Source organism: Apodemus sylvaticus, chromosome X, assembly GCF_947179515.1.
Source record: "Apodemus sylvaticus chromosome X, mApoSyl1.1, whole genome shotgun sequence".
NCBI lineage: Eukaryota > Metazoa > Chordata > Mammalia > Rodentia > Muridae > Apodemus > Apodemus sylvaticus.
Window position 1 is genome coordinate 132,344,788 of NC_067495.1, and position 23,547 is coordinate 132,368,334.

The following is a 23,547-nucleotide window of genomic DNA, read 5'->3' on the forward strand; positions in this document are numbered from 1 at the left end:
GAAATTAAAAACAGGGAAAAGAGGAATACTAATAAATCAAGAAACTTGTGGAGCAGAAACATATATTTGGTACTGTTTATGGTGTCTAGATAAATCATAAGTGTCCAAACAGAGGCAGGAGAGAGGTGGTATTCTTTTCTTCCGAAGTGCCCTGGAGTCAGACCCAAATCTGGCACCTGTTGGACATGTGCCTGTCCAACAGGCACTGAATGGGCTACTCCAGATGCAAAACAGAGAAATGCCAGGCTCCATCGGACTGTATATGAGATTATTTTCAGTAGTATCATGTAAGAATTAGTAATAGTCACTTTCCTGATCTCATATTGAATCGGAAAACAAATGTAATTAGACAAATTATTCCAAAATTTAACAAATTGCATTCCAAATGCAATGTCTGATCTCAGTAAAGTGCTTTGTATATCAACTTGCTGTTCACTTTTCAAAAAACCATGATTTCTTTCAGCTTGCACTGTGCAGGCTGTTTCCCACCATACAATGTGGCAAGAAGATTGCAAATTCCGGGCCAACTGGGACTATAAAGCAAGACTCTGACTCAGAACAAACAACACTCCATAATCCACTATTATGTTAAAATGTAATTATGTTAAAATCCACTGTCATGTTAAAAATGTAAGAAGATCAGGGAGGTGCTGGCGCATGTCTTTAATCCACCAGGCAGATCTCTGTGAGTTCGAGGCCAGCGGGGTCTACAGAGTGAGTTCCAGGACAGTCAGGGCTACACAGAGAGACTCTGTCTCAGAAAACAAACAAACCAAACCAAATAAAACAAAAACCCCAAATCTACCATCACGTCTTTTATATTAGTATAAAGCAGAGTGGCCACTAACTACAGTCAAGCACGGTGATGGGTGACGGAGGTAGCAGCAGCAGCATTCGGGCAAGCAACGGCTGGCTGGCTGCTTTTGAAAGTAAATAGAGGATGATTTTATTTTCTGATTCCACATCGGATAGTCAGCTGCTTGTAATGCCAGTACTCGGGAGATGGAGACAAGAAGAACAGGGGTTCCAGGCCTTACTTAGCTGAACATAGTAAGTTTGTGGTTAGCCTGGGCTATAGGAGGACCTGCCTCAAAAACAGACTAATAAATAAACAAAATATAAAGCAAATTCCATGTGGGAAGTTGTGGAGAAAAAATAAATGTGACTAACAGCTACACTTCCCATATAGTGTGTACCTTACATTGTATCCCATATGTATACTGTCTCAAATGCACGTGTGTAATCCTTTAATTCCCCATATTCTCATCAAGTACTGTTAATATGCTCACTTTATCTATTCATTTGTTTGTTAATTTTTTTTTGTTGTATAAGATTGAACCCAGAGCCTCTTATAGTCCAAATGTATTACTGCTATCTGTATCCTGGCTCTTTTATTTTTTTCACACATTGGTCAGTCAGTTTGTTCATTCGTTGGTTATTTAGTTGTTTTTCAGCCAGAGTCTCACTTTGTAACTCAGGCTCATCTGGAATTCACAGTTGTAATTCTGTAATTCTCCTACCTCTAGCTCTGTAGTGCTGGGATTACAAGTTGTATTGCCACTCCTGTCTAAAATCAACATGTAAGAAATGACATCTTATTTGGTAATATATGAATCTCTATCAGCATTTCTTTCGTGTGTGTGTGTGTGTGTGTGTTGCAGTCATGTGCAAGTGTGCTTACTGTGCAGGTGCTGGAGGAGGCTACAGGTTGATGTCTTTCTCAACCCCTATTCCACCTTATCAGTTTTTATTTTGAAGCAAAATCTTGTCTGGGGAGGTCAAATACGCATGCCCTTTCTTGGTAGCTGGGCATCAAAGCCTTTCTCACCATACTTGTCTTAAAATGCTCATTTTATGTAAAGGGAAAAAAATCACTTTAGGGTCTAATTCTCATAAGGTTACCAAGCAGTTTATTTTTCCTTTTGGACTGGTACCCTGATCTGGCTGTTCTGTGGCTATGGATTTCAATTCTTATGACTAAGTTAGAATTTTTGAAAGAACTGCACCTAAATCGTGAGGAATCAAGTCATAAATGGAACCTTAAGAGCGCTTCAGACTCATGAGAAGAGAGAAAAATGCGGAATGAGGTAGGTGTGATTATCTGGGAGTCCTGGGGGGGGGGGCATTAAATAGGGACTGGGGCTGTAGTATGGCCTGCCCCATTTTCTTCAGGAAGAAAATTCCCAGGCCCACCTAGCTAGAACAGAGTTCAGGAACTGCTTGTGGAGGCGCGCGGGAGAAAGCCCTGCCGAGCCGCTGGGGGTGGAGCTTGGGCGGCTCGAGGGGCGGGGCCTGATCAGTGACGTTGCAGTGACGTTGCGGAGCCGTTGCCGAGGCGGCGAGGAAGAGCGTTGGGCTTACCTCACAGTTTTCCCAAGCGGTTGCGCCTCCTCTGCCGGCTTCCTCATTAGACTGCCTTTCCGCGAGCCGACCGGTTCTGTCATGGCGACCCGCAGTCCCAGCGTCGTGGTGAGCCACGGGGAATCCAGCAGAGCCCCACAGCCAGTTCCCACGCAGCCGGTGGCACAGTGACGCAGGCCTGGGCCCTGAGGCTCCTGAGGCCGGCTCTGGGCGCTGGGGTGGAGGGGACTCTCGGGGGCGGGGGCGATCACAGACCACTGGAGTCTGGCTAGTTGCCCTACAAGGGCGGCAGGCAGGACGGAATGGCGGGGTTCGGGGTGGGGGTGCCCCTCCAGTGCACCGAGAGAGATAGAGAGGGCTGGCTGCGTGTGGGCCAGGAAGGTGGAAATGGCGTTGGACTTGACACGTGCGGCCCGCGGGCCGCTTCGGGAATGATCTGGCGTGGGGAGGGCGGGGGAAGCTCTCTAGGGAGAGGCCCAGCTCTACAAGTTTGGGGCTTGGCGGCCGGGGAGCACCTCTAGAAGGAGCTTCGGGACATAAGACGACAGCATGGGAGGGCATGTTCAGGCCTGGGCTTTGCCTCTAATTCTGCAGATGCCATAATTCATATTTGTGGGAGTGCGCAATCACTCCGTTGAATCAGCACTGAGGCCCAGGCAGTGAAAATCACGCGTATTTTCCACCTAAAGAGTGGAAAGGCAGCTCGGTTTTTCCCATGGCTCAGAATAGTGGGCTTTGGCTTCAGATACACTTGACTTGGGAGCCTATGCCCTTGGATGCTGTGGGGGAATTTTAAAACAAACTATGGATTTGGTGTTACGTTAAATGACTTCTCCCCCCCCCCCACACACACACATTCATCTTCAGAGATCTTGCTCTATTGACTATTTTTTGTAACTTGCCAAGCTGCTGTTTCCACCCCCCCCCCCCATCTACCCCACCCCACAACCTTGCTGATCATGGTTCTAAAACATTCCAAAGCTCCTGCTTCTGATCAACTACCTTAGCCTGCATTCTTCTTATTGCCTCTGGTACTACTTAAATGTCATATTATGCGCTATATACTACAGATTTAGCAGTTATCTGGTTACTTGTTGATTGACTTCCCACTCAGACATACTTTACTTTGATGTTTTCAGGCAGGGTCTTACTATATAGCTCTAGCTGGTCTGTAATTGGTGATGTAATCAGGCTGTTCTTGAACTTGTGACAGTCATCCTGACTCCTGCCTCTCAAATGCTACATCACCATGCCCTGCTGGGTTTCTTTTCTTTTCTTCTGTTTTGTTTTTTTTGGATTTGGTTTTTGTTGTTGTTGTTGTTGTTTTTGTTTTGTTTTTTTTGTTTTTTTTTTTGTTTTTTTTTTGAGACACGGTTTCTTTGTATAGCCCTGGCTATCCTGGAACTTGGTCTGTAGACCAGGCTGGCCTCGAACTCATAAATCCACCTGCCTCTGCCTCCCAGAGTGCTGGGATTAAAGGTGTGCGCCACCACTGCCTGGCTCCAGCCACTTTGTTCTTAAGGATCTGGAATCCTGCTTGTTTAGAATATGTTCTTTGTGGCCTTCAGTATCTTCACCTAGGTGCAAGCTTTCTTTCTTTCTTTCTTTCTTTCTTTCTTTCTTTCTTTCTTTCTTTCTTTCTTTCTTTCTTTCTTTCTTTCTTTCTTCCTTCCTTCCTTCCTTCCTTCCTTCCTTCCTTCCTTTCTTTCTTTCTTTCTTTCTTTCCTTCTTTCTTTCTTTCTTTCCTTCTCTCTTTCTCTGTCTCTGTCTGTCTGTCTGTCTGTCTGTCTCTCTCTCTTGAGACAGGGTTTCTCTGTGTAGCCCTGGCTGTCCTGGAACTCACTTTGTAGACCAGGCTGGCCTCAAACTCAGAAATATACCTGCCTCTGCCTCTCCCAAGTGCTGGGATTAAAGGCGTGCGCCACCACTGCCCAGCTCAAGCTTTCTTTTAAACAATTATTTTATAAATTCTTTTTTAAAAATTTACTTATTTATTATATGTGAGTATACTGTAGCTGTCTTCAGACACTCCAGAAGAGGGCGTCAGATCTCATTACGGATGGTTGTGAGGCACCATGTGGTTGCTGGGATTTGAACTCAGGACCTTTGGAAGAACTGTCAGTGCTCTTAACCGCTGAGTCATCTCTCCAGCCCTCAAGCTTTCTTTTTAGACAATTTCGTCCTGTGTAGCCTTTGCCCTAAGTAGACCAAGCCTTGAACTTACAGCCAGCCATCTTGCTTCTACCTCAGTGTGGGAATAACAAGCAAGTATATGCTACCATCTGGTTGTAAATTGTTCTTACATTGAGATGGTGGCTGCTGGTGTTGTTAAAAGGACTATAAGATTATAAACAACACTTACATAGTCCCTAAGTGGGAATAGTAATAATAGCCATCATTGTGTTTACATATTTCTATCCTAATTAGTTTTCAAAATAACCCTGTAACAATGACAAGTTCACATTACCAGATGCAAGCTTTTAAGAGGGGAAAAAGCTTCCCCCAATTATGTACTAAACCCTGGTTTAGATCACCAGCACCGGAAGCAAGTATCAGTTTTAGAAAGTAGAGCTCCGTCTCAAATCTTGTTCTGTTTCTGGGGTTTATGCAAGTAAATACTATGGTAGGATACAGTAGATACTGTAGTAGGTGTTGCTTTTATTCGGATATGGCTGCTTTTAAACTTTGGGCTATGCTACTTGTTCAGTGTAGAGTTAATTAGTTCTTTGTGCTAGAAGTGGCTATTCTTAGTTTTGTTTGAACATCAAGAAATTCACTGTATTTTTAGTTTGCAAATTCCTGTTCCTTTTTTTTTTTTTTTTTTGCTTCCTTCCCCTAAATTGTTTGCATGCTAGGAATAACAAACACTTAAAAAGTGCTTACTACATGCTGCTTGCTAGTCTAAGCCCTTTAGCTGATTGGATCTTTTTATATTTCTAATTTTTTCCTGTATGTGGCTGTTTTGCCTATATGTATGTACGTAGACCATGTGCTTGCCTTGTTCCTGTGGAGTCCAGAAGAGCTGCCGTAGGCGTGCTGGGAATGAAACCCAGGTCCTCTGGAAGAACAGTCAGTACTCAGAGCCACCCTTCAACCCCTACTTGACTTTATCTTAAAAAAAAATTACACAGAAGAGTTAAATAACTTGCCTGCATCATTTCACTGTACTTGAACTGTTGATTTGGCCTCAGATTCCAACCTAAACCAGTAGACTTTAAGTTAGGAGCTACAGTGAATGAATGTTTATTAAATACTTGCTCTGTCTTCAGCATTGACAAATGTTTTGTGGATTTATCTAATGTCAATACCCGAAAGTTACAGAATAAGTACCACCTGTGTAGATGAATATTAACATGACTATGGTGACACAAGGTAGAGGAAGTAAATATAAGTTACATTGCTTTCATGAAATTGGCCCCTAGATGTTCCTGTTAGATACGAAAACATGTTGCTTCTAATTATCAGTCTAGAAAAGGCTTCTGGCTTCTTACAAACTAATGTGAAACATCAGATATGTTTTATATGGTATATACTTGATTTTCAAAATGCCTCAGATAAAAGTATAGAATACTAACCAAACTTAAACCTTGTTAAATGATTTTTTTAATTTATAATGTCTTGAGACAAAGAAACACTCTGTAAACTAATGTGGCCTGATGGCCTTAAAGTAACAATCTTTCTGCCTTAGTCTTCCATGTGCTAGAATTACAATCATGAGCCACCACCCTTGGCTTAAAAGATTTTTTTGAGATAGTTTCTCTGTAGTTCTAGTCTAGTCTCCTAACTCACTTTATGTTCTGTGTGGGAAGTAGAGATAGACATATTCTGCCTTGCTTGGTATGCTAATGAGAATGAGTCTGTGGTTTGGTGATCCGTCTTACTTGTGCTAATAATGTTTTGCCTGCATTGTGTGTGTGTGTGTGTGTGTACCATTAGGATGCCTGTGGATGTCAGAAGTGGGCATTTTATCTTCTGGAACTGCAGTTACAGACTATTGTGAGCCTCCATGTGGGTGTTGGGAACTACATCTAGATCCTCTGCAAGAGCAAGTAATTATTTTTAATTCACTTTATATCCTAACCCTCCTCTCTTCTCTCTTGTCAGTCCTACTCTCCCACCCTTGTAAATCCCTGCTCACCAATCCACCCACTCCCGGTTCCCTGTCCTGGCATCCCTTATACTGGGCCATCAAGCCTTCTCAGGACCAAGGGCCTCTCCTCTGATGCCTGACAAAGCCATCCTCTGCTACATCTGTATCAGGAGCCATGGGTAACTCCATGTGTCCTCTTTGTTTGTTGGTTTAGACCCTGGGAGCTCTGAGAGTACTGGGTGACTCATATTGTTGCTCCTCCTATGGGGCTGCAAACCCCTTCAGCTCCTTGGTCCCTTTCTCTAGCTCCTCCATTGGGGACCCTGAGCTCAGTCCAGTGGTTGGCTGAGAGTGTTCCCCTCTGTGTTTGTCAGGCACTGGCAGAGCCTCTCAGGAGACAGCTATATCAGGCTCCTGTCAGCAAGGACTTGTGGGCATCCACAATAGAGTCTGTGTTAGAGGATTTTGGGGGGGGGGGAAACCAGGAAAGGGGGCAACATTTGAAATGTAAATAAAGAATATATCTCATTAAACAAAAGACTTGTATAATAAGCCAGTTGTAGTAGAGCATACTTCTAATCCCAGCAAGGACAGGAAGAGTTCCAAGCCAGCCTGGGCTGCATAGTGTTGAGACAGGAAAGGGTGTGTGCAAGAGAGAATAATGAATAGTAGAAAATTGCTTTTAATTTTATGAATAGTAATCAGGTCAAAGTTTTAGAATAGATAGAAATTGCTAGATGTACTCTTCACATATGTGCACCTCTGATCACACATGCATACCCACATAAGTACACACACACACACACACACACACAAATATCTCAAGTGAAGAGCTGTAAGATTCTGTTTTTGCCTTTTGGGGAAGAATTGTATCAGTATGGCTTTAGTAAACTGGATGTTAGGTTCATACCGGTAAACTATGGGAAGCCAAGCAGAAAGATTGCCCCAGGTTTGAGGATAGTTTAGACTATGTCATGAGATTAAGGCTAGGGTGGACTACAGAGACAAAACAATCTGAGATCAGAAACAATTTTTTTTTTGTTTTTTCAGAGACGGGGGTTTTTCTGTGTAGCTCTGGCTGTCCTGGAACTCACTCTGTAGACCAGGCTGGCCTCGAACTCAGAAATCCGCTTGCCTCTGCCTCCCAGAGAGCTAGGATTACAGGTGTGCACCACCACCGCCTGGCTAGAAACAAAATTTTTAATGTTAAAATACAATACAAATATTTCAGAAGAACAAAACAAAAATTCTCAGATATGAATCTGTTTTAATTAGAAATCAAGACTTTTGCATTGGTGAATAGTTTGGTGTGTTGACAGAAATAGAATTCCTACTTTTGAGTAGTTCCTGATGATGTTTGTATTCTTAGACTACATGATTGACAGTTGGGTGCACATCTTTAATCCCAGCCTCAAGAAGCAGAGGGAGGAGCCGGGCGGTGGTGGCACACTTACTCTGGGAGGCAGAGGCAGGAGGATTTCTGAGTTCGAGGCCAGCTTGGTCTACAGAGTGAGTTCCAGGACAGCCAGGGCTATACAGAAAAACCCTGTCTCGGAAAAAAAAAAAAAAAAAGCAGAGGAAGATTACAGCAAGTTTGAGGCCAACCTAATCTATATATCTAGTTCCAGCACAGCTAGAGTTACATAGTAAGATCCTGTCTCAAACCCATAAAAAGACTGGGATAAACTTGGCAGAGGATCACATTGAATTTGTCTCTAATTGAAACAATCTTAGAAGTTCTTAGGTAGGTTACCTGTAGAACTTGTAGGCAGGCACTGAGCCATTTTAGTAGGTGCAGTAGACTGTAACCTGGCTGTAATATGGCAGAAACAGACTGTGTGGGTAGAGGGTGAGAGTATGCCTCAGGAAAGTCCTGGTGGAATTCGAATCCTGATTCTAAGGTACTTTGAAATGATCCAACATGAGCCTGGCACAAATGCTTACTGTTGTTATAAAATTGATCAGTTGGTCATCTTTCCCAAAAACATGAACTAAAATTTGCTTTATAAAACTTACAAAAATGCTTTTTTTTGTAAAATACTCTGAATGTTCCTTTGTATGATACAAATGTCCAATTTCTATTTTTATTAGTAAATACATTTTAATATGAATATTAAGTGAATGTTAAGCAGGTTTTTTAGCTCTTTTTTTTTTTTAGAAATTGCCATGTTTCACAAATTTTTCTGATTATGAAAAATACGTGTGTATTTAAGAATAAATCAGTATTTACTTCTACATGTTGTAGGGTCTTGTGAACAGACTTAAAAATAAGTAAAATTCTATCAAATGTTGAACTCAAAATAGACCTTTTGGTACTAAACAGAGAGACAGACAGACTATGCAACTCTTGCTTTTGTTTTTTTGATTTGTTTTGTTTTTTGGATTTGGTTTTTTTGAGACAAGGTTTCTCTGTATAGCCCTGGCTGTCCTGAAACTCTGTAGACTAGGCTGGCCTCGAACTCAGAAATCCGCCTGCCTCTGCCTCCCAGAGTTCTGGGATTACAGGTGTGCGCCACCACCACCCGGTGACTATACAACTCTTAATTTTTTTCTCTGGGAGAAACCTCGAAATATATTTGAATTCTGAGCTAGGTATTGATAGTCCCAGAACTTGGAAAGTAGAAGGGTTGTGAGTTCGAAACCAGCATGAGCTATACAGTGTGAGTCCATCTTAAAAACAATAGCAAGTAAATTCTGCAAAGAATGTAAATTTATGTACTTTCAATATTTTTCAAAGTCAAACCACTTGTTACCAAAGAACCTTAACTGAAAGGAAGAACTCTGTATGAATTAACTGATAGGATGAGATTTAGTTATGATTTGGCCGATATTCCTTGAAATCTGCCAGAGCTTATACAACCAGGTCTTGTATTCTATTTGGTTTAGAGGATTTTTCTGGGGTTAGGGACAGAGCTCCCTATGTAGGCCACCTTGGCCTTTAACTTGTGATTATTTCTGCCTTTGTACCCGAGTGCTGGTATTAGAGAAGTGTGTAGCTTGATGCTTTAGTTCCTACAACACCATTCTAGGGACTACCACTTCTTAGATGGGACGTGAATATCATTTAAGAGTGTGTAGTCTAATTCTTCCTGGCATATTTCTCTCAATCAATTTTGATTAATAAGTTAACTTAGGATCTTTAAAGTTTTCTTATAGTTTTTGTTTTGTTTTTAGTGTAAAGAGGCCTGGAGATTAGCTTGGTTGATGGAGTGCTTACCTGATATGCACAAAACCCCAGGTTTGACACCTAACATCACATAAACTGAGTGTAATAGCTCATGCTAATAATCCAAAGGGAGAAGCAGAAGGCTCAGAAGTTGAAGGTCAGCTGAATAGTGAGTTTGAGACTAGTTTGCAATCCATTAGACACTTCCCCCATCTCACTATAGCACCCACTGTCAAAGGTAATGGCTTTTATGATTTGGAGTTTGGGGATACTTTTAAAGACAGGGTCTTTGTAATCCCTAGATGGCCTGGGATTCACTTAGTAATCCCTGCTGGCCTCAAATTCAGGAACTTCTACCTCATCTTCCCAGGTACTGGGTTAGTAGGGCGTCCAGCAGATTTAGCTTGCATTAATGTACTTTTTTCCTGTCTGTACAGGAACATGTACATTTATAAACCGATTATAAGATATTTTGCCACCAAAGTACCTTATCATTAATTAATGTTATTAAATGTTTTGTATCTGGGCTCTGGGCATACTAATATAACCAATGATACAATGCAAAACAATTTTGGAGTATCATCTGGGAAATTATCTTTTTTAGTTTATTTGTTTTTTCAAGACAGGGTTTCTCTGTGTAGCCCTGGCTGTCCTGGAACTCACTCTGTAGACCAGGCTGGCCTCGAACTCAGAAATCCACCTGCCTCTGCCTCCCAAGTGCTGGGATGACAGGGGTGCGCCACCACTGCCCGGCTGTGAAATTATCTTATTAGTAAATTGTAACTATCTCAGTTTGAGTTTGTAAAGGATCAGTTTTTTTTTGGTGATCCCCCCCCCCATACATACACACACAGGGGTAGAATTCTTAGAATTTAGATGGTTAATAACAGTTTTCATTTTTATTCTGTGTGATATTTTTAAATTACCAGAGTAGACTGTGTTAAAACATATTTTAGGGGATTGGGGAGATGGCTCAGTCTGTAAAGTACCCGCCATGTCATCTTCAGGACCTGAGTTTGGAACCCCAGCAGGAGAAGACAGAGATAGGGAGACCCCTGGGCTTCCTTGGCAAGCTAGACTAAGCGGAAACTGGTTAAGTAGGTTCAATGAGAGACCCAGTCTGAAAACATAAGAAATAGATTTTTGAGACCGAATTTCAATCTCTGAAGTCCATACATGTATATATGTACCTGCATGTAAATATATATACACACCCACAAACACATCCACACAAAAATGGTTCAAAGGTTCTTAACACGAATAGAGTATAAAGTGTATATACTAACCGGACGGTGGTGGGGCACACCTGTAATCCCAGCACTTGGGAGGCAGAGTCAGGCGGATTTCTGAGTTCGAGGCCAGCCTGGTCTACAGAGTGAGTTCCAGAACAGCCAGGGCTACACAGAGAAACCCTGTCTCCAAAAAAAAAAACCCCAAAAATGTATATACTAGTCTTTAATGTCTAAAATATTTGTGCCACATATTTCATACCTCCTTAATTTTTCTCTGTTTCTCTTTGTGTCCCAAAGGAAATTCTGTGTCATGTTTTACTTTTCATTCTTGACCCTATTCAACAATAAGACACATGGTTTTCTTACAGATGTATAATTTATCATGAAAATGGTAAAATTTACCTGTTCTTCATACTCTCTCATATTTAAATTCCTCTGGTATTAACTAACACTTATTATTTACATTTAACTAAATGTGCATATCTTATAATTTTCTGTTTGAAACAGCTATCTTTCTTTTGCAGATTAGCGATGATGAACCAGGTTATGACCTAGATTTATTTTGTATACCTAATCATTATGCAGAGGATTTGGAGAAGGTGTTTATTCCTCATGGACTGATTATGGACAGGTTAGTAAGACCTCGATTGAAGTTATTTTTAGAGGTTGTGTGTGTGCGTGTGTGTGTGTGTGTGTGTGTGTGTGTGTGTGTGTCTGTGTAAGAGAGAGAGGCATTTGTGATATATATGTGAAATGTATGCATGTACAAAGAACCTGGGGCATACATACTGATTTGGCTGCCTGGCTATCAAGACCCAGGGATCTCCTTCTCTGCCCCCCAACCCCCGCCCCAGTGCTGAGGTTACAAACAGGTGCCACCACACCAGGTTTTATATGGGGACTGGGATATGAACTTAGGGCCTGATGCTTGCACAAGTACACAAGTGCTCTCACCCACCAAGCCATCTCTCTAGCCAAAAGGGTTTTATCTTGTATTAATTTTGCCTTAGCAACTGCTGAGTTGGTAAGTTGAGTTGTTGATATTTGAATATAAGCTAAGCCAACTTATTAGAATAAATGTTTTCTATTTTTTATTGGTATGTGTGAATGCCTGCATGTATGTATGTGAAGCATGTGTATTCCAGGATGCCAAAAGTAAGAAAATCAACATTTTTGAAGAAAGGTTAGAAGAATTGCCTCTAGTCTGTCCATCGAGGCCATGAAGATTATGATTCTGTTTTCTCAGCTTACTGTACATATTTTCTACCTAGACAATACCAATTCAAACACACTGTAAGTAAAGTATATGCACGCAGGCACGCACACATGCATGCATGCAAGTTACATACTATGATATAGTCCTAAAATTTATGGACTTTTTCATATTAGTTAATCTAGAGCTGTCATTTTTTTATTTTTTAAAAATTATAATCAATGAGTTCCTGTGTGTGTGTGTGTGTGTGTGTGTGTGTGTGAAGTATTTGCTCTTTGAGATAGGGTCTCACTGTTTAGCTCAGTCTGGCTTGGAACTTTCTGTACAGCCCAGACTGGCCTCAACTCAGCAGTCCTCCCGAATGGCCTCTCATATCTGGAGGTTACGGGTATGTGCTACCGTGCCCAGCCCTAGATGTTACTTTGTTTTTGAAATAGCGTCTCAAATAGCTTAGACTGGCTTCTAAGTCAATCTTTAGCTAAGGAAGGTCTGAACTTCTTTCTGATCCTACTGTTTCAACTCCTAGTGTGCCATCATACCCAGGTTGTACAGTTGTGAGAGTAGAACTCAGAACCTCCTGTGTATACTAGGCATGTACTCCACCAGCTGACCTACACCCCAGTTCACCTACATTTATTTTATTCTATTAAAAAAGATTTATTTATTATGCCTGCATGTACACCTGCATGCCAGAAGAGGGCACCAGATCTCATCATACATGCTTATGAGCGACCATGTGGTTGCTGGAAATTGAACTCAGGACCTCTGGAAGAACAGAGAATGCTCTTGACCTCTGAGCCATTTTTCTAGCCCTCTACATTTATTTTAAAGAATATAGGCTATTCTATTCACAGATGTGACATAACTGATTTAACCACTGTGCTGTTGATAGGCACATAAGATCTCTATTATTTTGCACTTAGTAGAGTATATTAGAGGGGAATAAATCTTTTTTTTTTTTTTTTGGTTTTTTGGATTTGGTTTTTTCATGACAGGATTTCTCTGTATAGCCCTGCCTGTCCTGGAGCTCACTCTGTAGCCAGGCTGGCCTCGAACTCAGAAATCCACCTGCCTCTGCCTCCCAGAGTGCTGGGATTACAGGCGTGCACCACCACTGCCAGGCTTTTTTTTGGTTTTTCAAGACAGGGTTTCTTTGTGTATCACTGGCTGTCCTGGAACTCACTCTGTAGACCAGGCTGGCCTTGAACTCAGAAATCTGCCTGCCTCTGCCTCCCAAGTGTCAGGATTAAAGGCATGTGCCACCACTGCCCAGAGGGAATAAATCTTAAATACACATTTTAACGCTTGCTTAGCTTTAGGCAAGTAAAAACCACTGGTCAAGAAAATGGTACTCAGTGGGGATACTTTTATACTGTCAAATTGTGGTTCAAAAAGTTCTATCATTTTGTACTTCCAATGGTATGTGAGAGTTCATTTTTCTTTAGGCTCTTCTAATATTTTATATTAGAGACATATAATTTAACCAAAATTTGCCAATCTAGTAAGCTTTGAAAAGTATATCTTTTTATTTGTATCTTTACATTTTATGATAGATGTTATAATGTACCTCTCCTTTCACCTCCCCTCCCCCTCCCTGCAGGATCTTGTTATGGAGCCCAAGTGATCTAGTGCTTACTCTGTAGTCCAGGCTGTCCTTCAGCTCATGCCATACACCATCATGCTTAGCATCTTTCTTGTTTTTAAAGGTATCTGGTTTTTAAGTTTGGTTGAGCTGGTGTATTGGTGTATATCTATAATCTCAGCACAGGAAAGTAGAGACAAGGATTATAATTTACAGTCCAGCCTGGGCTATTTAACCTTCCCCATGCCCCAAAAATCTTACCTTTGGTATATGTAAAATAAAGTCTCTACTTTTGCAAAAAAAAAAAAACATTCAGAATCTTCTTTTTATTTTCTGATTTTATTTCTGCAGGACTGAAAGACTTGCTCGAGATGTCATGAAGGAGATGGGAGGACATCATATTGTGGCCCTCTGTGTGCTCAAGGGGGGCTATAAATTCTTTGCTGACCTGCTGGATTACATTAAAGCACTGAATAGAAATAGTGATAGATCCATTCCTATGACTGTAGATTTTATCAGACTGAAGAGCTACTGTGTAAGTATAATTAACTTAAAAATTTAAAAAAAAAATAGGGCCATACTAATTTTATCTATATTTTCTTTGAAGTTGTGCAAACTATACTACATAATCATCTAACTTGATGGTGGAATTACTATTGTTATATATTTATTTTTCTGTGCTAGGGTGGAACCCAGGGCCTGACTAAGTACTATAAAACTGAGCTTCATTCCAGTCATTTTTTTTAAAATTTTAATTTGAGACCTTTTCTCACTAACTTGCTCAGACTATCCTTGAAGTCATTGCATAGGCTGGTCTAGGAATTTCAGTCGTCTTGCCTTAGCTTCTCAAGTAGCTGCGATTGCAGGCAGGTGCTACCACTTCTGGCCATGATCGTTGTTTCTATTTTTGTTATTATCTTTATTATTATTATTATTATTATTATTATTATTATTATATCATCATCGTCGTCATTATTAATTCATTGATACATTACAAACTGCGTGCCTCAAATAGTTCTTTGGTCTTAAGCTCCCATGTTTTGGGAGTATAGGCATCACCACACCTAGCTGTGTTTTTGTTTTTTTAAAAAAACCTCCTAAGAATTTCTATTAAGTAGAGAAGAGAGATGGCTCACCATTCACAAGCACTTTTAGAGAACTGGAGTTTGGTTACTAGCACCTCAAAGATGGCTAACAGGTATCTGTAGCTGCAGTTCCAGAGCATCTGTGTGGTAAAGCTGCATGCATATGGGCATGCAGGTCAGACTGCTAAACATAGAAATTCAAATATGTCAGTCTTAAGAGAATTAATTCTAGGCCTGGGGAGATGGCTCAGTGCTCAAAAGCACTGGCTGCTCTTCAGAGGACCCAGGTTCAATTCCTAACACTTATATAGTGGCTCACAATGGTGAGTCCCAGAGATCTGCCGCCCTCTTCTGGTCACCGAGGGCACCAGGCTTTTACATAGGAAACAAACACGCAGCAGAAACACCCATATACTTAAAATTTAAAAAAAAAAAAAAAAGCTGGGCAGTGGTGGCACACGCCTGTAATCCTAGCACTTGGGAGGCAGAGGCAGCAGATTTCTGAGTTCGAGGCCAGCCTGGTCTACAGAGTGAGTTCCAGGACAGCCAGGGCTATACAGAGAAACCCTTTCCAGAAAAAAACAAATCCAAAAAAAAAAAAAAAAGTGCTAGGGAGACTTCATGGTTTCTCAACTGTGTATGCTAGTGGCAAATATTCTCACTGGAGATAAATTGCTCTGAGAGGAATCCTAAGTTATTTGAAGCAAATTCTATTTTTTCCTAAAGATTTATTTATTTGTTTATTTATTATATGTAAGTACTCTGTAGTTGTCTTCAGAAACTTTTTCTAGCTCTGGGCCTGTTTGCTCACTGTAGCTGTCTTCAGACATCCCAGAAGAGGGCATCAAATATCATTACAGATAGTTGTGAGCCATCATATGGTTGCTGGGATTTGAACTTAGGACCTTCAGAAGAGCAGTTGGCACTCTGAGCCATCTCTCTAGCCCTGAAACAAAGTCTTATTAAGGTTAACAATTATTTCTCGGAAAACAGGAAATAGTTTTGACCTAGGACCACTTTACCTTTGCCAGAGTTTGAAATGATTTAGATTATTTACAGTATGATGAAACAAAATAACTGCCATCTTTATATGTAAAAACTTCACCATTCACAATTTTGATGGTTTAGTTTGTTTCTTCCTTTCTTTCCCTTCCCTTCCCCTTCTCCTTCCCTTCCCTGTGACTCTCTATGTAGTTCCAGCTGTCCTAGAACTCACTATGTAGACCAAACTGGCCTCAAACGCAGTGATCGCACCCCCTCCTCCCTCCAGGCTCCCTAATGCTGGGATTAAAGGACTGCACCATTGCTGCCTGGCTAAAATATGTGTTTATTTTAAAAGTAAAACTCCAGAAAGTTATAGAGAAATTCCCCAGTCTACTTTTTAAAAAATAGATGTAATTTTATTTTATGTTTCTGAGGGTTTTTCCATGCATGTGAGTATGTGGACCATGTGAGTGCCTTATGTCTGCAGAGTCCAGAAGAAGATATGGGATCCGCTGGAAATGGAGTTTCAGATGTTTGTGAGTCACCATGTGGGTGTTGGGAACTGAGCCTGGGTACTCTGTGAGAGCAGCACATACTTTTAATTTTTGGACGCTCTCTCTAGCTCCTGTCATCACTTTTTCTTTTGAATATTTACTACTATAGCTTACATAATCAGTGTTAACCCAGGTGGTATTTAACTATCTAAGTGCAAAGAGCCGAAGGAATCCAAATATCTAGTTTATTAAATGAAGAAGTTCACTAATTAAAACCACTGTATTTGTGTGCTTTTAAGAAAGAAACTACCTCCAGTTATAGTTGTATAGTGCTATGATTTATGTTTTTAGAGGTAGTAAAGTATGTTTGTTCATCTTCAAACAGTGAAATACAGTGTTATATATTTGGCATTTTTCTGTCCCCAGTGCTCTATTACCTACAGAAAATGAAACATTTGATAAGTACTATTTTGAGTTTTATTTCAATTTTATAAAATTCTACTAAAATAGAAGAAAAAAATTAGACTTTGTGAGAAAGGGTTGTTAGTAAACAAATAATGTTTTGAGTTTTATTTATTTATTTATTTATTTATTTATTTATTTATTTATTTATTTATTTATTTGGGGGGGGAGGTTTGGACTTGGTTTTTTCGAGACAGGGTTTCTCTGTATAGCCCTGGCTATCCTGGGACTCACTCTGTAGATGGAGGCCAGGCTGGCCTCTGCCTCCCAGAATGCTGGCATATGCCACCTCCGCCTTTTTTAAGTGTGTAATTTTTTGCATGTTGGATGAATCTGAGGTCTTGAGTATGCTAAGCAAATGTGCTCTAAACTCTGAGCTCTTCTTGTTAGAGATTGCCAGAAATCCTAGTGATATCAGGAAAAATAGACATGCAGCTTCTTCCTGTCACCCCCATCTTTCCATCTAGACTCTAAGAGGTAGACAACTTAGAAACAAACATTTAAGGCTGTATTTATAGAAACCTGAGCTTCTGGGAAAAATATATAAAATGAGTGTTTTGCCTGCGTACATATCTGTGTACCACATGTGTGCTTGAAGTCCACAGAGGTCAGAATAGGGTGTTTGGCTCCCTAGATTATAGTTTTCAACTGTACACTACAATATAGATGCTGGAAACTGAACCTGGGTGCTCTGAGCCACCTCTTCTGTCTCCTCTGGGAATTTTTGGTAATTGACAGTAGTGACGCCTGAATGAAGGATGCCTTTGATACTTCTGCCTAATGAAGTAAACAAAGGAAAAGAAAGAAAAGAGCAAATCTGGAGAGGGAGGACTGTCCTTTTATTCAGAGTTTACTGTAATCATGATGAGGCCTCTGAGAGGCGCCAAGTTAAATAACCTTTGTACAGTGAGATTAGTGTTCCACACAGGGGGATTGCTAGAGTTTTCGGGTCACCTGGGTTAGGTAATTAATTTATGGATAACATTTGTAAACAAAATAGGTACTTACATAACAACTATTAAATGAAACTTTTTTAGCACCCATTTAAAAGGAAGCTGTTTCCTTGAAAAAAGCTTCAGGGAAACATAAGCTGAAACACTGAGGTTAATGGGACTGTGGAGATTTGAACATCTTAGAGCACCAGTGTTCTGTGTGCTTTGGAGTTCTGTTCCTTGGACCCTATAGCAATAGCTTTTGGATAACAGCTGCATTCTTAGTTATTTATTCCTTTTGTCAGTCTTTTGAAAAAGGAATTGGCGTTGGACTGTAATACCACTTTTCTACAGCAGGTGGCAGCGTTTACTAGGGTTTGTTACTATATAGCACTCAGCATTAAGTTTCAGGTTTTGTACAGTTCTTTTTCTTTGTGTCATTAATCAGTTGTGTGTTTGAAATTCTGAGTTTTAGGCTAGACTAATACAAGAAATATATGCAAAAATTAAGGTTAAAAAGCCAACATTTCGTTTACAGCTTAGACTAGTAGTATATTTTTGTTCATTTTGTTCCTCCACCCCCCTTACACATGCTAGGTAAACATTCTACCAACTGAGGTATAATTTCTTTAAAAAATATTTTGAGATAGGGTTTTGTTAGGTAGCCCACAGTAATCTCAAACTGAATCCTGTCTCATCTTCTATAGTACTGTGATTACAGGTATGTTTAATGAATACCTTCCCGGACATACTTTTAAACACAGAATAAAAATAGTTTTATAGGTAGTATATTGGTCTGCTACTTGGTGTTATTAATTAGTATTGATCCATATAAGAATATATTAGATTGTATAATTCTTTGTAATAGTTTCATAGTATTACTTTTTGTGTGTATTAACTTCTTTAGTTTAGGTACATCCCTTTTAAAGACATGTTGGTTTTTTTTGTTTTTTTTTGTTTTTTTTTGATGAATACCTGATACAGTGAACATTCTTTTTTGCTTGTTTGTTTGTTTTTTCTTGAGACAGGGTTTCTCTGTGTAGCCCTGGCTGTCCTGGAACTCACTCTGTAGACCATGCTGGCCTCAAAGTCAGAAATCTGCTTGCCTCTGCTTCTCAAGTGCTGGGGCTAAAGGCGTGCATGTGCACCACCACTGCATGGCTTACAGTGAATCAGTGAATATTCTTGAATGTTCCCTTGCATGTTTGTGAATATTTTTTTAGCACTGATTCTTGGAAATGGGATTGTTAGACCAAAATGATTTGCATGTATATAATTTTAAAAGGGGTTACTGTATTTTTTCAAAAGAGGTCGTATTGCTTTCTGGAATTTTTTTTTTTTTTTTTTTTTTTTTTTTTTTTTTTTGGTTTTTTGAGACAGGGTTTCTCTGTGTAACCCTGGCTGTCCTGGAACTCACTCTGTAGAACAGGCTGGCCTCGAACTCACAAATCCACCTGCCTCTGCCTCCCAGAGTGCTGGGATTACAGGCGTGCGCCACCACCGCCCGGCTGCTTTCTGTATTCTAACCAGCAACTTGAGTATTTGTTTCTCCTCAATGTATTATCAGGCTTCAGTGCTGTAAATGTGGATGAAGGAACAGCAGAATCACATGTAGGATTTGTCAGATAGCCATCAATTGTCTATTAGTGCTCTCCATGTTCTGCCTCCCAAGTGCTGGGATTAAAGGCGTACGCCGCCGCCGCCGCCGCCGCCGCCGCCGCCGCCGCCGCCGCCGCCGCCGCCGCCGCCGCCGCCACCACCACCACCACCACCACCACCTGGCAGTTCTTTTTTTTTTTTTTTAATGATTTGTTTATCTTGCTTTATGTGTATTTGTGAATGCCAGCATATGTATGTACACCATATGAATGCGAGCTGAGAAGAGGGGATCAGATCACCTGAAACTGGGGGTGTAGGCAGTTGTGAACTGTCATGTGGGTGCTGGAAACTGAACCCAGGTCCTTTGGGAGATCAGCAAGTGCTATTAATTGCTGATCTCTCTCCAGTCCCATCTGCTAGGTTTTTATTTTGAAGAGTAATATACATTAGGAATACTGATTACAGATCTTTTTAGTTGGAGTTCATGAATACTTTTTTGTCCTTTCCACGAATGCAGGGGAAAACCATATATTCCTGGGGGCTGGAGAGGTGGCTCAGTGGTTAAGAGCACTGACTGTTCTTTCTGAGGTCCTGAGTTCAGTTTCCAGCAACCACATGGCGGCTCAAAAACCTCTCTAATGGGATCCGATGCCCTCTTCTGGTGTGTCTGAGGACAGCAATAGTTTATTCTTATACGTAAATAAATCTTTAAAATAAAATGCATTCCTACATTTTCTTCTAATCCACTTATAGTTCTATTTTTTACATTTAGATTTTAGTTCATCTGGAATTTATTTTTGTGTATGGTGTGAGGTAGGAACCATGCTTTCTTCCCCCTCCCCCCATGGATAAGTAATTGACCAAATACCACTTGTTGAATAATTCATCTCCTAATTACTGACTCAATATCATCTTTGTCATATACTAAATTCTCATATGTTTTTGGGTCTGTTTCTGGATTTTACTTGGTTCCGTGAACTCTTTGTCAGTCACTGTGCTGGGTCTATACCAAGGTAATTGCTGCAACTTTTGATTGTTTTGCTATCCCAGTAGAGGAAGTCCAATCTCTTAATCACTTTTCAATTTAGTTTTCTGTCTTCATTCCAGCACATCCAAATTATAGCTATTCCCACCAACTATAGTGAGTATTAATCACTCTCCTTTGAAACCCCTGTAAGGGTTTCTGCTAATTTCTCTGCAAGTAGAAAGTGAGACCCTAAGAAGCATGTTCTAAGAGACTAGTAATCAGACCTGGTTTCCCAGACAGTTCTGAAGGTGACCTGGATACAGGCATATCCAGGATATGCACATATTTTAGGGGCATATCTTTGGGGTTAAATGTGATACAGACCAGCTCCTACAACTTGTGTGACTCACAGGAATGGTACAGGGCCAGAAGCAGACACCTGTCATGCTAATAAATTGTCCTTTGTGGTTGAGAAGTACCTGGTTGATGAGTTGCTATAATATGCCCATTCAGAAATAGATGCACTCTAGTTTTAGGACTCTTCAGAGCATCAAATACTAGTAATGGTCAATTAGGATTTTTAATTTTTACTAATCTCCATGTGAAATTTACCTAGTCATTCATTTTTAGAGACCTAATTCTTATAATTTATATAATTTAGAATAGCATAATGTTGTGGCCATTAGATAGCTAACTTCTTAAATCTTATAGTTTATATCTAATAATTGGAGAAGCTTGTATATACACAAGAATATGCATATAAATGATGTTCTTTTTTAAAACTAGAATGATCAGTCAACAGGGGACATAAAAGTTATTGGTGGAGATGATCTCTCAACTTTAACTGGAAAGGTATGTATCTTGAAGAGTAAAGAAAGAACATTTTATACTAAGAAACAATTAGTATATGTGCTTTCAAGTACTCACTCAAAGGTACTTTACTTTATGAGTAAAAATAAGCAGGCAATGTTTCACTCTTGGAAATACTTGATATAGATTAATATTATCTCCTGGACTTGATAGCCAAATGACAGCAGAATCTAACATTAGCCTTCACAGTCCGTATTGCTAATTACTGCTTTCTATAATACCACTTTGAAAATCTAATTTGGGATCCTTCAGAAAATATAGCTGGAGAGAGACAGTCTTTTTTTTAAATAGATTCAAATGTAGTTTCATTTTAAGGTGTGTGTGCACACACACATGCTTCTCTATATGTATGCCAGTATACAAGCCTGTGTGTGCACACAGAGGCCAGAAGAGGTGTTAAGTTCATCAGTCATTATAGGATATATTGCTTGTTATATGAGTGTTGGGATCTTAACTCCAGATCTTAGGGTTCTTACCCATGAGCCCTGACTCTACCCTCCTCTGATTATTTCTAAAAAGATAGAAAATTGGTATTGTGTTGTGAGTAGAAACGTGAGTTGTGGAATCTGATAGCATTGATCAAAAACCTGGCTCAGCATTTCCTAACTCTGTGACATTTGCGAGGCACCCCCTGTGCCCCAGAGGTAGGTAAACCTAAGGTGATAGTGGTAGCTACTGCAGAGTTAAGAGGATTACGTGATTTCATATTGATGGAGTTCTTATAACTATTAGAGTTTATATTAGAGTTTCTGGTAAATAAATATATACTACTATGAGAGAAATCTGTAGAGTCATCTTGCATTAGTTTATTTATCTTGTTACATTGGTTTATTTCTGTGTGCCATGTGCGTGCATGTGTAGGGGGGTATGGGCCAGTGGGTGGAGGTCAGAGGACAACTTAACGGGAGTCAGTTCTCTCCTGCTACCGAACAGTTCAGCAGAATGTGTTCACATCATCTGGCCTGGCACTAAGGACCTTTGTGCCCTGAGCCATCTCACCAACACTTGTTTGATTTTCTGAGACAGTCTTACTTTGTAGTCCACACCATCCTTGAGCATCTCATATGTAAGTCAGGTTGGCCTTGACATGGTGGGCCTTCTTCAGCCTCCCAAATGCTAGGTAGGACTGCAAACTAAATTTTCACAGTAATCTGGTGAGGGCAGTTTAAAATTTCCACTTTACAGATCAGGAAATTAAGCAATATGCTTACTTTCAAAAACTGCATGGGATTCTGAAATGTAAACAATCTCAAAGTCATACAACTGGGAAGTAGAAGAGCTTGCATACCAACACCGAATTCTTTCTTCTAGCTTTTAGGTTTAGTGCTCACTGCTTCCTTACCCTGCATACTCACCCCTCACTACTTCCCTGAAAGTCTGTAGGAGAACTCTGACATAAAACACGAATTCTTTAGGCCTGTATCAGGGTCATGCCAAACTAATGTTGCTATCAGCAGTATTTAGAAACTTCAGGGGAGAATTTGTAATGTGTTGGTTCTTTCTCTCTGCTGTCCATTTGGTATACAACTGCCAGACCTCCTTCCCTTTTAGCATGCTTTGTCCATATTTAGAAGCTATTCGAGACCTGCACTTCTATAATCAGTTTTCAGGGCTGGAAGGGGCCTAGCCTTCAAGGCCTGCTGGGATTTACTTTGACCTTATCTTTTTTACCTAATGGCTCTGTCCCACTACACAGTTCTGTGATCTTAAACAGATCTCTGCTTCTAAAATAACTTTTCACGACAGCCACAGTAGATTCTTTTTATTGTGGAAAATATCAAGGAATAAAAATTTAGCGAAGTTAAATCTTGGTGATGAGATTATGGGTTTATTTAAAACATTCATATATTTTGTGAAATTTATCTTATGTATATGCAAGTACAGATATAATGCACACATTTTTTCCATTAATACTTGAAGATGTAGTCTTTGGATACAAAATTCACCTTTATTCAAACCCTCCCTCTTGCACTTTTCTATGTCTACTACTTTAGGTAGGTCATTTGACTACTAATTCTTGTTTTCTTTATTAAGGAGATGTGTAGCTCTTGACAAACTCTCGCTGGTAGCAATTCTCTCTCTCTGTATTAGAACAATAGTCTAATACAGTTTTGTGTTGTAAAAATATTTAATCTCTGGACTTTGTTGATTTGTATAAGATGGCTTATGCTAATAAAATCTATAGTGATGGGCCCGCAAGATGGATTGATGCAAGAAGATACTTGCCACTAAGACCTGACCTTTCTCTGCATGTGAGCTATGTTTCAACCTTCCTAATGAAACAAAATAAATGTAAAGAATTAAAGTATGTACTTTTGACACAACCAAGTTTTTTAGTGTTAGACACAAGATTAGAATTCAGTAACTCATTCTCTGTCCCAGATGCCCATGCTATTTACCAATCTATAATCTTATAATATTACAGTGGGTATAACTGCTGCTGTGAACCACTTATTGATGGGGCGATATTGTCTTTCAGATGTTAAAGGTAGGGAACAGAGTGTTGAGAA

The 23,547-nt window shown here is 40.1% G+C and overlaps 1 protein-coding gene across 1 annotated transcript in view; it reads left to right on the forward strand.

Moving 5' to 3' along the window:
• Nucleotides 1–2,317: 2,317 nt before the first annotated feature.
• Nucleotides 2,318–23,547, forward strand: part of Hprt1 (hypoxanthine phosphoribosyltransferase 1) — a 30,564-nt gene continuing 9,334 nt past the window's right edge. Inside the window, exons 1-4 of the mRNA XM_052170961.1 lie at nt 2,318–2,469; nt 11,374–11,480; nt 13,996–14,179; nt 20,954–21,019. Of these exons, the coding sequence (XP_052026921.1) occupies nt 2,443–2,469; nt 11,374–11,480; nt 13,996–14,179; nt 20,954–21,019 (384 nt within the window). The 5' untranslated portion in view covers nt 2,318–2,442. The remainder of the gene's footprint in view (nt 2,470–11,373; nt 11,481–13,995; nt 14,180–20,953; nt 21,020–23,547) is intronic.